This window comes from Perognathus longimembris, chromosome 7 (genome assembly GCF_023159225.1).
Source record: "Perognathus longimembris pacificus isolate PPM17 chromosome 7, ASM2315922v1, whole genome shotgun sequence".
Taxonomy (NCBI): Eukaryota; Metazoa; Chordata; class Mammalia; order Rodentia; family Heteromyidae; genus Perognathus; species Perognathus longimembris.
Window position 1 is genome coordinate 42,283,253 of NC_063167.1, and position 14,872 is coordinate 42,298,124.

Genomic DNA, 14,872 nt, shown 5'->3' on the forward strand with positions numbered 1-14,872 from the left:
GCAGGCAGCAGGACATGTTACAAAACTATTGCACATGCTTCTGACGCAGTTGGCCACAGTTGGCCAGGTTGCAACAGCTCTCTAATCAGAACTGCCTGGGGCAGCTCGTGGCTTTTGTGCCTCTCTAGGGAGGGTGCCTGGCATGTGGGGAGGTCTGGGCATGTGGTCTGAGCATGGAGTTGGCACTACTGTGCTAAAGTCATACACCTAGATACCTTGCTTTACCCATGTGGAGGTGATGCCAGATTTGGGGAACCCAGATGCTGCTTGCTGGTCCCTTCTTTACATAGCAGTATTTGTTCAGGACACTGTTGATGCCACACCTGAGAACATATAGGGGAGAAGACAGGTCATTGGCGTTCATCCACTACAATCGGTGAACCATAAAGACCCTGAGAAAGACCCTCCAGGAAAAAGTAGTCATCTCCTCTGGTGGGTGTTAGCAAAACAAGGAAAAGATACAGCTGGTGCCAAGGCCCAGCAGGGAGGAAGCATTTAGCTTTGGGGGAGTCTGGAAGGACTTTGATGGAGCAAGAGTGTTGAGTTGAGTGCACATGGTGAAAAGATAAGGCCACAAAGGTAAGCGGGGTCACTCATGGCCCATTAATGCTTTAATAGTTTCCTGTACAATAAACAAGTCTTGCTTTAGAGTTATTGAAAGCAGCCTTTCTTTAATTAACAAAATAAAATCAGACAAGAAAAATAGCTACTAGAGATCAAAGCCCAAGGCTGGCAATACCAATAACTAACACCTGTCTGCAGCATGTCACCTTTTTCAGAAGAAAGGCATGTATGTCACTGTCTTCTCTCACACTCTGCATTCTGTAGCAGGGTGATGCTCACAACCATCCTCTCAGGTGCCCAGAAGAGGGCCCAGGGAGTTGAAGTCTCACAGATAATCATGGTACTTGGTGTGGGTCCTCTGGAAACTGAACACTAAGCCTCATCAGTTCACATAAGTTTATGGAGAGCCTCTCATTGAGCCAGGCATTGGGGGAGGGAAGGGGGAGGTGTAGTCATGCCTATACAATCCTAGCTACTCAGGAGGCCGAGATCTGAAGATCCTAGTTGGAAGTCCGTCCAGGCAGACAGATCCTAGACACTCTGATCTTCCAATTAACCAGCATGAAACAGGAAGTAAAGGTGTGGCTCAAGTGGTAGAATGCCAGCCATGCACAAAAAGTACTAAGGGAGAGTACAAGGCCCTGAGTTCAAGTTCAAGCTCCAGTACCAGCATGCATGCATGTGCACGCACAAATCATCTGTTGAGAAAAGCAAGGTATCTAGTATCAGGAATGGTACAGAAATATAAAATATTGCCCATTCTTCCTGCTAGACAATAAAGTCCTTCAGGGCAGGAGCTGTATTTATTTTACTTATCTCCCCCAAGGGCTTGTGTGCATAGAGCCCACCACATGGTAGGACAGTGATACTTGCTGTATGAATAATTAAATGGTTTCATATGATTGATACCAAGTGTCCTCATGTCCACTTCCACTGCAGTGAGGAAGGGGTTACTGGGCTGTGGGCCTGTTTATTAGGACAACTCTGTTGCACCAAACAGTGGGCTTAGTTCATCCAAACAAGAGCAGGAAGCCAAAAATGACTAACTGGATTAGTGTGACCCAGCAGAGGTAGCAACTCCACAAGAGAAAAGGCAAACGGGTGCTGATCCATCGTTAACTCACACAGCTGGCAGCATCCTTCATGGGGGCTGGTTGGAAGTCCCGCCTGTTGGGAGTGGAGGAGCTCCCTGTATTTTTGTTTCCGTTTGCTGTGTGTAAATGTCCTTAAATAACCCACCTTGCCAGGAGAAGAAAGCAAGTGTCACTCCCAGTTCTGGATTCCACATTAACAACCTCCTTTCCGCAATGTTAAACTTTGCCCTTAAGGCCTTTTGTTTAACTTCTTAATTTGAAAAACACATTGTGCCCTCATCAGAGTCTGGTCAGTCCTCTCCAAAACCCTCTCCTCCTCCATTTTTTTTTTTTCAAGGAAGATAGATCTGACAGACATCTTTTGTTTTTGTTTTTCAAATGTACATACTGCCCTCTTGGTGGAAAGAAAGAGACTGGGGGAGGTTTTTGAAGTTCTTGTACACAGTAGGATGTTTTGGTGTTCACTCAAGGAGTAGAGCCCATGGCTTCCTCAGTCAATTCTCCAGTATTCTCATGACCAATTTTTGGGAAATGGCCTCCATCTTCTAATTGCTCTCTATGAGGTATGAGAAATGAAACATGTTGGCAACATCAGAACCATGGCCTGCCATCTCAGGCTTCCTGTTTAGGATGCAGTCAGATAGATATTGCTTATGGTTCATAAAACCTGGCTACTGTGAGTATTCCAGAATCCCAGCAGAATGGGATTCCAGCTTTCATGGCGCTGTAAATTAAGGGGTGGAAAGTGTGATAAAACTCCTTAGAGCACTGTGAAGGAGAAAAAAAATAAATAAATAAAATGGCGCACTGCAATGGTTAAATGAAATTTTATAAGCACATTCAGTGTGGAGCTGTTTTGCATTACATGAGTTGAATACCTTAGAGACTCCACATCTGCAGGCACTTTATTAAATCCTTAGTCAGCACTTTCCAACCTGATGAGATTACTTCTTCATCTGACTGGCTAGAAGGAAAGCTGAGCTCTTGTCCTGGGCTGAGGATTTCTTTTGATGTTTCACCTTGAACAGAGGACAGTCCTTTCCTTCCCTCTCCCCCTCCCCCCCACTCATATCCCCTGCACACCCAAAACTGTAGACACCATGGGCTACCAGGGTGAATGTAACTGACTGATTTTAGCCCACTGCAGTCTTTTGTGAAAGTGTGGATTTATGGGCTTCCACATCAACTGTAGCTGAGTGTTCCTGCAGGAAAAAAGAAAAGAAAAGAAAAAAAGATCAAAGCTCTGTGTTTACTTCCTTAATGTAAATGTATCAAGATAACATCCTCAGATACTGCATTGTAGCATTGCCTCTCACTGCAGATAGCAGACAGAGATTCCTTTGTAATCCTTGTGGATACAGCACGGTAGATTAGGGGCTATAAAGGATGTAGGCAGAAACCATATGAAATCTAAGCTTATGTCAGGAAATGTCCCCAGACAATTTTTTTTTACTCTCCATAAATGATTTTTGTTTAATGTGTCAACATTTTCCCAGTGATTTGCTATTCAAGTCCTGCAATTTAACAATCTCAGGTCTCTTTTTTATATTTTTCCTGTAAGTGTAGCCCAACAAGGAGATGTACAGAATCACTCTTCAATGAATGTTTTGAAACTTGCACTGCTTGCATAACAGGAATCAAAAGAAAATATCACAGGAGGAAAAAAAATAAAGGTTGGGTTTTTTTTTCTTTCCCAAACATTACTGTGTCCACTGGATGTCATTAGCAGTCCACAGACATCCACAGAATTCCAGTGGCTTCCCTGCTGTCAAACCCATCCCAGCAGTGTTTGGACAGCTTCAACTTGAACGTGAGCATTAGAAAATGTGGCTGACTAGATGAATTTATTTTTATTAGAACTGTTTCTTGGCCATCTCTGCGGATGATTTAGTCAAAGAGACCCCATTCAAAAGAAGGGGGGGCACAATTCCTGTGTGGTTCCCCTAACTGACTTCCCATTCTGAGAACCCTTGGTCAAGTAGCTGGGTTAATTGTCATTGAGATTAGTGTGATGTTGAAATAAGTACTAATGGTCAAATTATAGGAGTGAAAAAGTGGAAGAATAGGTTTTGGTTTGGGCCTGAAAGGGTTAATTAAGGTTTTTTCACGGGTTATTAAAGACCCCCAACCCCTGCCTTAGGAGTCATATTGACACCCCACCACAGGGCAGCTTGGCTCCTCTATTGACTGGTTGCTGGTCAGAGCACAAAAGCCTTCTGTGTCGGCAAATCATTGCTAAAATCATCTCAAGAAAAAAAAAGTTCGCAAGCTTTAACGTTAGACAAAAGCCCAAGAGTTGCAGTGTGCAGCTCAAAAACTCAGAGTCAGCAACTTCTATTGATTAAAAACTAACCTTTAAAGTAACTCTGAGAGTGTGTGGTTAGCATTTAAATTTAAACATGTCATGAGTTGATTTGTGTTACTGAATACCAACTCAGAAGGAGTAACATTCGAATCACTTTTTTTTTTTTCTAATTCCCTTAAGCAGCTAAAGTATTTCTTGAAATGTCAATAGGGCAAAAAAGAAAAAGGGGTGAGGGGGCTGAGTCTGGGCCTTGTAGTTTTCTTTCCCATGCAAATGTTCACACACACACACACACACACACACACACACACACAAAGAAAAGTGTGGAGAGGGAAACACAATAATTAGTCCTTTGTCTAACTTTCCCAAGTGCCAAAGAGAGATAGATTAATTAAATATACAACAGTGTTGGTTTTTGGAGTAGGGGTCCTGCTTGCTGGGTAGGTCATAAATTAGGCAGAATAAATACTTCAATGTGTTTGCAGTGGGCCTGCTACGTCAGAACCACTGGAAGGTTGGTGGGAGGAGAGTGGAGGGTTTCTTGCTAATGATAGTCACGTCTGGGTCTGTCTGGTTGCTAAGAGCAACCAGACATGATGTAACACCAGGATGAACTTGAACTTGGGGGACTTGAAAAGAGAACAATAGACCAGAGCAATCAATAAAGCCTATTTCAGTGAAGGATTACAGAGCTGCTCTGGGTAACCTTGTCGGCAAGGCACATACTGAATAGTAAGATGTGTGAAGAAACTTTTTCCCCCTGCTTTGCTTTTTAAGAGAAGTGCAGAGGCTCTGCAGATTTTTGTAGTGCCCTGAGGTCTCATCCAGAAACGGTGGGATGGAAAACTGCTCCCCCTGCCGACTAGCACTGGGCCTCAGGCCTTTGCTTTAAGAACTACAGACTGTCTCATTGAAGAAGTCTGGAATTTCACAACTGCCTCAGAAAGTGTACAAATAAATAGGGAGCCTTATTTGCCCCCACTGAAAGTCTGGAGACTGTGGTGTTCAACAGAGAACTGTCTCTAATGAGGATCAGCACAAGCGCTTAGGAGACAAATCAACTAAAAATGCATACATAATTTAGGGCCTGCCTCCCTCTTCTTCCTTTCTCCTTCACCTTTCCTCTGTCCACTTAGATTTAGGCCAAGTGTCCCTGCCAGGATGATTCCCTTTTGGGACATAAGTTTATTGTGTTCCCCAGAGCATGGTCAAAGAATAACATCTAAAAAGTATACAGGATGATTCGTTTTTGTTTGGTTTTCCAGTTTAGGCTTAATTTTTTAACTTAAACTACTCTGGAAATCAAAGGTAGCTTGTGTGACCAGGAAATCTTATACCAATCTCCATGGAGCTGTTATTTAGCCATTTATCCCTGGGATCAAATAAGCCCATACTTTACCTAATTGAATCTCTGGAGCAAGGATGAGCCCAGATATAATCCTTTCTGACGTGGCCAGCTCAGAGAGCATCATAGTATTCACTTTTGCTAAGAGATGGTGATTTCTTTTTTCTGTAACTCCAAATAAACATAGTGAGTTTTGCAAGGTATCAAAGGAGTACAGTTTCCAGGCACCAGTGGCTCACACCTGTAATCCTAGCTACTCCTGAGGCTAAGATCCAAAGGATCATGTTTCAAGGCCAACAAAAAAGTCTTCAAGACTCCAAATCTAAATAACCAGCAAGAAGCTGGGCTGGAGGTATGCTCAAACAATGGAACACCAACTGAGCAAACAAGCTAAACAAGCATGAGGTGCTGAGTTCAAACCCTAGTACTAGCAAATAGTAATAATAATAATAATAATATAGGGAGTTGGAAAAATAGTATACTTTTTAACTTTGTTTGAGAAACAAACTCTATTAAAGTATAATTATTGGTCAGTTTGTTTAGCTAACTTTGCTGACAAGGAAATGCCAGTGGATAAAGTGATATATCACCAAACTCTGTGGATTATGTAAGGAAGAGATAACTGGGTCACAGAACTTACACATGCATGGTGAATGGACAAAAGCAAGAATGGTGTGCAGTGATCAATTCTCTTTGGTTCTCATGGCTAACAAGGAGAAGACTTGATGCCATCTGATTCTGATGTCATTTCTAAACTGATTAATTTCTAATCACTTACATTTAGATTTACACCCTAAAATCTACCTCCACAAGTGCAGAGTCGTATACAAGAATATCTGTCACTTGCCCCAAATCATCAGTGATACCTGATAAACAAAGCCCTTTTACTAACTCACCTCACTTCTTACAGTATTGTCTGTTGGAGAAGGTTGTAGTCAGTGTTTTCTGCACATACTTCTCATCTAACAGGAGATACTGTGAAAATAATCATCACCACTCATCAACACATGAAGCCTCTCCCTTCACTCATTCTCCATTCATTCCAGCCCTCCTTGAAATTCTTTATTCCAGGCACTGGGCTGTACACCAAGCACTGAATGATAAGCAAGACTCTAGAGTTTCTTGCCTCCTGTAAGTGCTCCCTCCCAGACTATAAAACTTGATTTGAATTTCAAGTGGCCAGAAAAGCATCATTTTGTAAGATACACTGCACACTGGCAATCCCAACACAGTCGATGAATTTTAATTCCAAAGGAGTATTGTGTCACTGTATCAACATTTTTGTCATACATCATTCCTTTTCTTTTCCCAATAGTAGACCTGATTCCATGGTTGGAAGGGCAACTTACAAAATATGTCATTGAATGAATTGGTTTGTGTGTGGGGGGGTGGGGGGTGGTTGTTGTTTTTTTTTTTTTTTTTTTTTTTTTTTTTTTTTTTTTTTGCAGTGCTGGGTGAGGATTCCAGGGCCTTGCCCTCCCTAGACAAGAAGCATTCTACTACTGAGATCCATCCTCAAGCCTAATGTCCTTCTAATGACACTTTTCCTTTTGTCTTCCAGTCCTGGTACCTGGGATAAAAGTTGCAGCATCCCACCATCCACCAGACAGACCACCTGACCCCTTCTCAACTCTGTAACATGGACGCAACCTCAACCCAGCGCAGTTACAACTTCACTGTCAGTGGAAGGGGAGAAAAAAAAAAAAAGCCGATTTGAATCAACTTGTACATGGAAACAAGCAAAGCATTATGGTCCAACAGCAGAGCCCATAATCTTTTGGGATTTTTTTTTTAATACTTTAGGGACTGTGGTCATTTCTCATATGGTGCTGGAAATGGTTGGGTTCTGTGGCGTTTGAAGTGTTTCAGTGGTGGTATGAGCAGTAGGTTACGTGGCTGGCGAGGTCTGCGCTTGCTCACTGACACACTTCCCCTTGCTGCAGAGCCTGGCCGTTTCACAGTATTTCATGAATTTACCCACACAGGTGTGATCCTCCTTGAGTCCCTTTCAGGAGGTACTTGGAGAACTAAATCTTTTGTAGTAGCTGAGATCTGCAATATCTAACTTACGGGACAGTCAAAGGGCAATGTTTTTCTGTAACATATTGGAAAAAGAAAACACAGTTAACGTTCCTCTTCTGATTTTCTTTTACTTTGGTTTGATTCAGCAAGTCCGCAGTTAAATGTACCGTGGCCCATAAGGACAGGAATCCACTCACATTGCAGAACAATTCCGAAAATGGCAAACTACTACTACTATTCAGTTTTGTTTTTAAGTTTGGAAATGCTGCACTTATGTTAAAAAAAAAAAAAAAAGCATTTTTCAACAATTTCAACAATGACACAAAAAAATTCACATGGAAATGGGGAAGATGGTCTGTTTTGACAGAAACTGACAGGAATCAATCAAAACAATCGAATTTTGAATTGAGTGAAGTGCAATTTCATTGGATAGCTAAATATCTTTGTAAGATAGAGATTGTTGAAAATTCTATTTTTGTTTTTCAAGTCCTTCCACCCCAGGACTCTAAATTATTGGGGTTAAAAAAACAGCCTTGCAAGAAAAAGGGGAGCTATTTTTGCTTTTTATGTTTTTTATTGTTAAACTTGTATCCCTTTAAAAAAAACGAAGGAAAATTTAAAAAAACAAAAAAAAAACAAAAAAAAAACAAATCTAATGGTGCTTTTACCACAATATGTTAACTACATTAAATGCTAATTAATTATTTTCTGTTATCAAAGCACATAACTAAAATGAAATCATGGTATCTGTTAATTTTATAAGCTAGAAGTCACTATAATGAATTATGCCAATTCTGAAAGTTTTTACATGTATCTGGCAACATAGGATTTATCAGTTATCAGACACTTCATTGTACCAGAGATTGTCCAGAAGTTTTAAGACCTCTGTGCCCCTGAACTGGGCTATGGGAACTAATAATAATAATAATAATAATATAATAATTAATAATAATGAAACCAATACTGACACAAATGCAAGTGCTCATTTCAGATCAAGGGTACTTGTTAGGGAAAAAAAAAGTTTGCACCCCCAAATGTCCTGTATCTTATGTAAAAAACAAAAAAATGCATAAAAAAACACAAAAAACACAGAAATGAAAAAAAAAAGTGCAAGTGATTTTTCTACCAGACAGCGAAGCACCCCTTTGCTTCCCATGCAACTTCAAAAAAGGTTTCCTATACTATACATATATATATGTTCTGGTTGGCAGGCCCTGCTGATCGGAGGAAGTCTCTGCATGTTCTAGTGTTAGTAACTAATTTTTATATAGTTAATGTAGGATAAAGTAGAGTGCATTAAGACACAATATTGTAATCCCTACTCTAGGCACTTGCCTTTAAACTATGTTTTTTTTTTCAGCCCTTCAGAAGGGCTCTACTACTGTCCTTTACAATCAAGTAACTGAAATTCTTGGGAAGACACTTTGCTCCTCATCTTTCCCACCCTCCCTCCCTTCCCACCCCTCCCCCAAACAATGTTGTTTTGTTTTGTTTTGTTTCCTTAATTTGCACGAAAACAAAAATTCCATATCAATGTGCCTTGCCCTGGATAGCGATTATTTGTGGAATTGTTGCACAGGCTCCTCTTTTGAAAGGGGGTTTTTCCCTAAATCAAACATTTGGAGACACTTTTTTTTTTCTTCTTCTTCTTCTTCTTCTTTTTTTTTTTTTTTTTTTTTGGTAAATGTGACCTTTATGTCAGCCATTGTCAGTTTCAACATCTAGAACTAAATAGGAAGTTAATTGTTCCACAGGTAGAGTAGTTCTTATTGTCCTGTACCGTCAGTGGCAGTGCTATTCTGAGATCTGTCCATACTTAGAATATCAGTATTTTGGATGTTGCTGCATTTTATTTGGAGTCTTCCTTTATTTTCCCCAGATATATGAAAATATGCAATACCTGCTTATATCATGTAGAAAAGCTTAGCGATTATTAATTTTTTTCTTTTCTTTTCTCCTTTTTTTTTTATTTGACCAAAGTCGGTGCTGCACTTGACGCAGTGTGTTTTAGGTGTTTGTCTTTGTACTTTTTTTGTGTGTGATTTTTTTTTTTGAATGCACGCAGGAAGGGCTCCTCTTAGAGAAGCAGTCAAACTGTGAAGCACTAAGCTGACCCTGCTTCAAGCAATTTTGTTTTTACAACTGTTCCTTTCACAAGCAAGCCTTAAAAAAAAAAAAGACAACTTCCTTTTTCTTCAGCGCCCACACCCCATTTTTCTTAGCAGACTGCAAGTCAATCCACATTCAATAAAAAGTATATAATGCCCATTTTTATATGCACGTTTTTAAACTTCCAAGTTCTGAAAATTGTTTACTGGTTATCTCTATTTAAGGAAAATAAAATAAAACATTTTGGATTTTCATATGTGTCTGATAAGTGGTTGAATAGTTGTTTGGTGTGATTGTCAGTGTACAATGTCACTTCCAATAGCCAGCCAGCATACTTTGCCTTCCTTATATAGCACTTAGCTGGGCATTACTTTATTATGACATATGTGCACTAAAAACAAAAAAAGAAAAAAGAAAAAAAAAAAACAGAAAAAAATAGCAGCTTTCAGTGCTTCACAGTGAAGGAAAAAAAAGCCTAGACAAACATTTTGTCAGAACCTTGCAATAAGCCAAGGTATTACCAGTAAATTGGTTGTATATACAATAAAAATTGCACCCTTTTTTAAACAAAACAAACTAAGCAATAGTTTGGGGCAGTTTTAGTTGTTTTTAGTGAGCATGTTGTAGTCATGGCTGCAAAGAGAGAGAATCAACTGCCCACTCAGAAGATCTGTAATTTGTATTGTTGTATAGTTTTATTGATTACACTGATTTATTCTACCCTATTTTATAATGCAAGACTTTTGTAATGTTGTTTAAATGAGGAAAAATTTCTGTCAAATTAGCCTAGTGAAATTTCTGATTGTTCATATCAAGACAGCATTCATAGAATTGCTTTTCTTTCTTTCCCCTTCCCCTGTGGGAACTGGATTTAAGTTTAAAACTTTCCTGTTTCCTTTTTATTTTTTGTAAGTATTTAAATACACTTATTTTTTCTCTCAATGGTATAGCATATTCCTATGCTTGAGAAGTATAGGTCTACTGAAGAACCATTGTAAATGGACGTGACAGGTATGCTGTATTTTTGAAGGCATTTTGTTGTATTAAGTTTGATGAAGCTAAAATTGGGGAAGTCTGAACAGATTTGCAGGAAAAAAAATGTTTTAAAGGCTTTAAAACATTAGGGAGGCAGTCTAGGGTGGTCACAAACAGGGGTTAAATATTCAGTCCACTAGATTACCTTTCTGTTCACATTTCATTACCCAGAAAGCAGCAGGAAACTGAAGTTCAGTCATGATCAAGCAGGGAAAGAAACACCAACCATCCATGTGTTTTGCTATTAAGATTAAAAGCTGAGCGAATATGTTTAAGGAAGGCTTTGCTACTGGGGTGTGTAGACAGACAGACTGAGAGCTATCAGCATCCGAAGGCCTAGCCCTTGATTTCAAGACACATCTGAATTTTTATTTTTTCTCTTTCATCAAATGGCATTAACAGGATTTGGCAAAGATAGTCCCCTCAAATGACTCTCTGAGTTGTTTTTGTTTTTTTTTCTTTTTTCTCTAGGAACTGAAGTCAGAGGCACAAACACTAACTCTTAGCATTTTTCAAAGTTTTTCCTTTTGGCTTCTCTCCTCCCAGCCACCATACCCCCTTTCCCAGCTCTGCTGGGTGGAGGCCCACTCCCTGTTGCTGCTTTCCCCACCCTCCAGCCTTGTTCTTCCTTGGGATGGTTCTAGTCCTTCACCCTAGCATGACAGTTATTAACTGACAACTGATTCCCCCACCCCACATCTCCAGCCACCATCACCCAAGTGGGAGCTAGACAGGCCCAGTTGGCTGCACTTCTTCAAGCTTATGCTCTTGTTTCCTGACAGCCAATGACCCAAAATCTCTAGTCATGGTGGCACAGTATACAGTCTGCCCATAGGCATATGTAAAACCCACTTCATAAAGTGTATCTTCCACTTTGTCCAACTCTTAACCTCTCACAATCTTTGAGTTCTGTAGTGCCAATGTCCTGAGGTATTTACAAAACTCAGATCAAGGAAAACATTTATTTCCCTTATGGTTTTAGTGATTTTTGGGGGGGAGAGGTTTCTAAGAAGGTCATTTCATGTGCTTCAAAGCACATTTCTGGAAATATTATCCCTAGGGATGGTAGTTTCTCTCTCTCTCTCTCTCTCTCTCTCTCTCTCTCTCTCTCTCTCTCTCTCTCTCTTTCTCTGGATGTGTGTATGTGTCTCTGTCTCTTAGGTTTTTGTTTGCTTCTTTTTCCTTTTGTTTCTGGATTTTGGTAGCAGGCCTCCACAGGACAAGTGTGAGACACAAATGGCATGGTAATGTAAGGAGAGCTTTGGTGGTGCCTCACTCCCCCCCTCCCAGACCTCCCTCCCTGTCCTAGAGGATCTCAGCTCTGCTCTGCCCTCCCCTTGGGCATGGCTTTCATTCCCATCAGCTTCTGAGGCCATTTCTTCTTGAAGTCCATGCATGTACTTATCGTGTGACTTTAAACCCGCTCTGCCTTCTCCATGCCCAAGGCTGCTCATTCTCTAATTAATGTCATGAATGTTTCCCTTTTATTTTTCCCAATTAAGGAACAAAAAGCAGTGGGATGAAAATTGCTTTGATAGATAGCAGGTAACATTGAAGCTATTCCATAGCACTTAACCGTAGTGAATACTGTGTCACCAATTCTGAAATCAATTTAATGTTTAATGCAAATCCATTACATGGTGCTATTACAGGCTGACAAAATGATTTAAACAAATGTGACAACTTGGGCTCAATTCACTCTGCTTTCCAACAGTGTAAACGCATAGCAGTGTTTATCTGCATGAGAACTATGCACTAATCTATCTGAAGAAGAAAACTACTATATCAACTTTGGTATCTACTTTCCGTTTACTTCGATCCTTGCCTTTGGTCATTGTTATAATGCCAGCTTTAGGACAGAAAGAATTATAAGAAAACCAGCATAATACCTGATATATTAAAATGTAGTGCCTGTGAAAATCTGTATTATATTGCTCTTCTGAAGTAAGACTTTTCTACACCGGTAGCCTTCGCTGTCTGTCAGTCAGGACCCCTGGTATAGGTGTTGTAAAATAACCGTACAATATTAATGCATGCTATTCCATAATGCTTAGTGAACTGTATGAATATTACTCAAAGTTATGTTAGTCTTTTTTTTTCCTGACTTGGTTCTTGTCAGCTAGGTTTAAAGGCATTTCACTGAGAACGCAAAATTCTGTCTTTTCTTGATTTCAGCTGTTTTCAGTATTTTGGAGGTATACATTTACTTAAATTCAGTATTACTTGTGTTTTTGTTTTGGGGTTTTTGTTGTTGTTTTTTTTCCTAGGGGACAAGCATGGGTGTTTGATTTCAGAAATCAGTACCTGGTGAGAATTTTGTCTCAAAATTACTGCATCACCTTCAAGAACTCTACTACAAAGGCGCTCTGGGAGCATTTGCAGGGGAGGGACACTTCTTTATGGAGGCTGAAGTGCTTTCTAAATGGACAGCGCTCAGGAAGGTACCCATGTTTGATCCAGCTTCACACCACACCTCCTCAGATGAAAAGGAAAAAGAAAAAAAAAACTTTTAAGAAATCACATGGCTATTTAGTTTCATGCACAGTTGGAATATCTTCTTCAAAAACAAAACTGTACAAACTTTGGGCCCGATTCATAAGAAAAAAAAAGTTTGCTATTAACACGGGATTTTTGTTGTTGTTATTTAGTTTAAATTTGCAACCATTTTCTTCCCAAGTGAAATAAATTCCATCATTTTTCCCCTAAGCCATGCCCATCTGCCTTTCATTCTTCCAAAGGGCTCAAGTAAAGCAGATTCGAGAGAATGGGGTATTGGGAGCAGATCCCAGCCAATGTGGAGATACGTAGGATGCCCAGAGCCGGGCATGAGGTTGGGAGACAGCACATTGGAATCATATCTCTTTTGTGTGCTTGGGCATCCTCAGTTTCCCATATGGACTCATTACGCTGTTTGGTTCAGAAAACTTCCCAAAATAAATCTGGACCACCAGAGTCTTCTACAGTGGAAGTGCCACCTCTAATCTAACCAGAGCACTTTCCTGGTGGCAATACCCACTGGCTTGTATAATGTGAACTTTTATGTCTCTACCATGGTGTCAAAGACAAGTAACACCCAATAAAGTGGGCCACTGTTACTGCTGTTTTCTGTTCAACTTCTTAAAATGACTCCAGGTTTTCTTCCCCCCCCCCCCCCCGCCCTTTTTCTTCTTGGTTATATTGGCATTATTCCTTTTTTTATTTTATTTTTTTTCTCTTGATAGTAGCCTGTAAATTTGCTCTTTTATATTTCTCTCTCGCATCTCAACCTAAAAGTCCTAAGACCATGGGCCACATTGAATGGGAGGTGTGAGGGAGCTGCCAGTCTGTCCTTCTTCCCTCCTTTGGTGTCAGTCCTTTGGCTGTGGTGAAGGCGCTCAGTAGCCTGGACCCTGAGGTGCCAACCAGGCTAGTGTAGTTGCTGCAGCGGGTTCCTGGAGGTCCTTGCGAAGTTCCTCAAGACCAAGTCCATGGGACCTTCTCTGCTCTCAGCCCTGACTCCTCTCCCTGACCCCCAGCAACTTCCCTAGGGACTTTTCCCACCACATCTACAACCTAGCCCTATTCAAAAAGCCTCTGGTTTTCATCTCAAATTGTGGGGGAGGGGATTAAATAGTTCCAGTGATGGCAAAGAGATCTATTTTTGAAATGAAACCACCCCCGTGTTAATATCTTGGTCTGACATTCGTTGTGGGTTTTTTTGTTGTTGTTGTTTTTGTTTTTGTTGCTGTTTTTTTTTTTTTTTTTATGAGCCGGGCCCCCTGTGCCTCTAGTCTACTTGTATTGACTCTCATAGTTACCCTTTTAGTTGACTGTGTTCTGTGAAAATTTGTAATTGGTTGAGAATCACTGTGGGCGTCCATTCTTATTCAACTAAATCTCCACAGGGTTTTTGAGCTGGTGTGGGTTAGTTTAACTCTTGTATTCAACCGTTAGTGCTACCACTTTCTCACATTACAATACAATTACTGGAAGCGAGTACTGCATTTCCTATGCAACAAAAAAAGGAAAAATAAAAAATTGCTAATGCTATGTAAGCCGTGTTGTCATTTGCTTTACCTCATGTCTGGGTGAATGAGTGGCAGCTCTGGGTTTGACCTGGCCCCCAGAAGATGGTCTTTGTACTCCAAGTGTTCCTGATAGCCTGGGTGGATGTTAGAAGTAGAGCATCCTTCTGGCCATTCTAACAGGCAGTGTTGTTTTCCACCAACCTGGACAGAAATGGAACTCCACATCCACATGGTACTTCTTATGTGCCTGATACAGTCTTATGTGCTGTTTCTTACATGCTAGTTGAGGGATTTATGTACCACGTCAGGCCCAGGAGTAGCATCCCCCTCGGTTTTCCACAAAGTCTCTGAAGTACTCTGGATGTTAATAACTGTAGAATACAGCAAACAG

The 14,872-nt window shown here is 40.4% G+C and overlaps 1 protein-coding gene across 4 annotated transcripts in view; it reads left to right on the forward strand.

The window, feature by feature from the left end:
• The window catches only part of Nfia (nuclear factor I A), a 378,241-nt gene extending 363,738 nt beyond the window's left edge, over positions 1-14,503 (forward strand). For all 4 annotated transcript variants that reach the window (XM_048351438.1, XM_048351439.1, XM_048351440.1 and 1 more), the window contains one exon: positions 6,870-14,503. In XM_048351438.1, coding sequence (XP_048207395.1) covers positions 6,870-6,887 — 18 coding nt within the window. In that variant the 3' untranslated portion in view covers positions 6,888-14,503. The remainder of the gene's footprint in view (positions 1-6,869) is intronic.
• Positions 14,504-14,872: the final 369 nt, after the last annotated feature.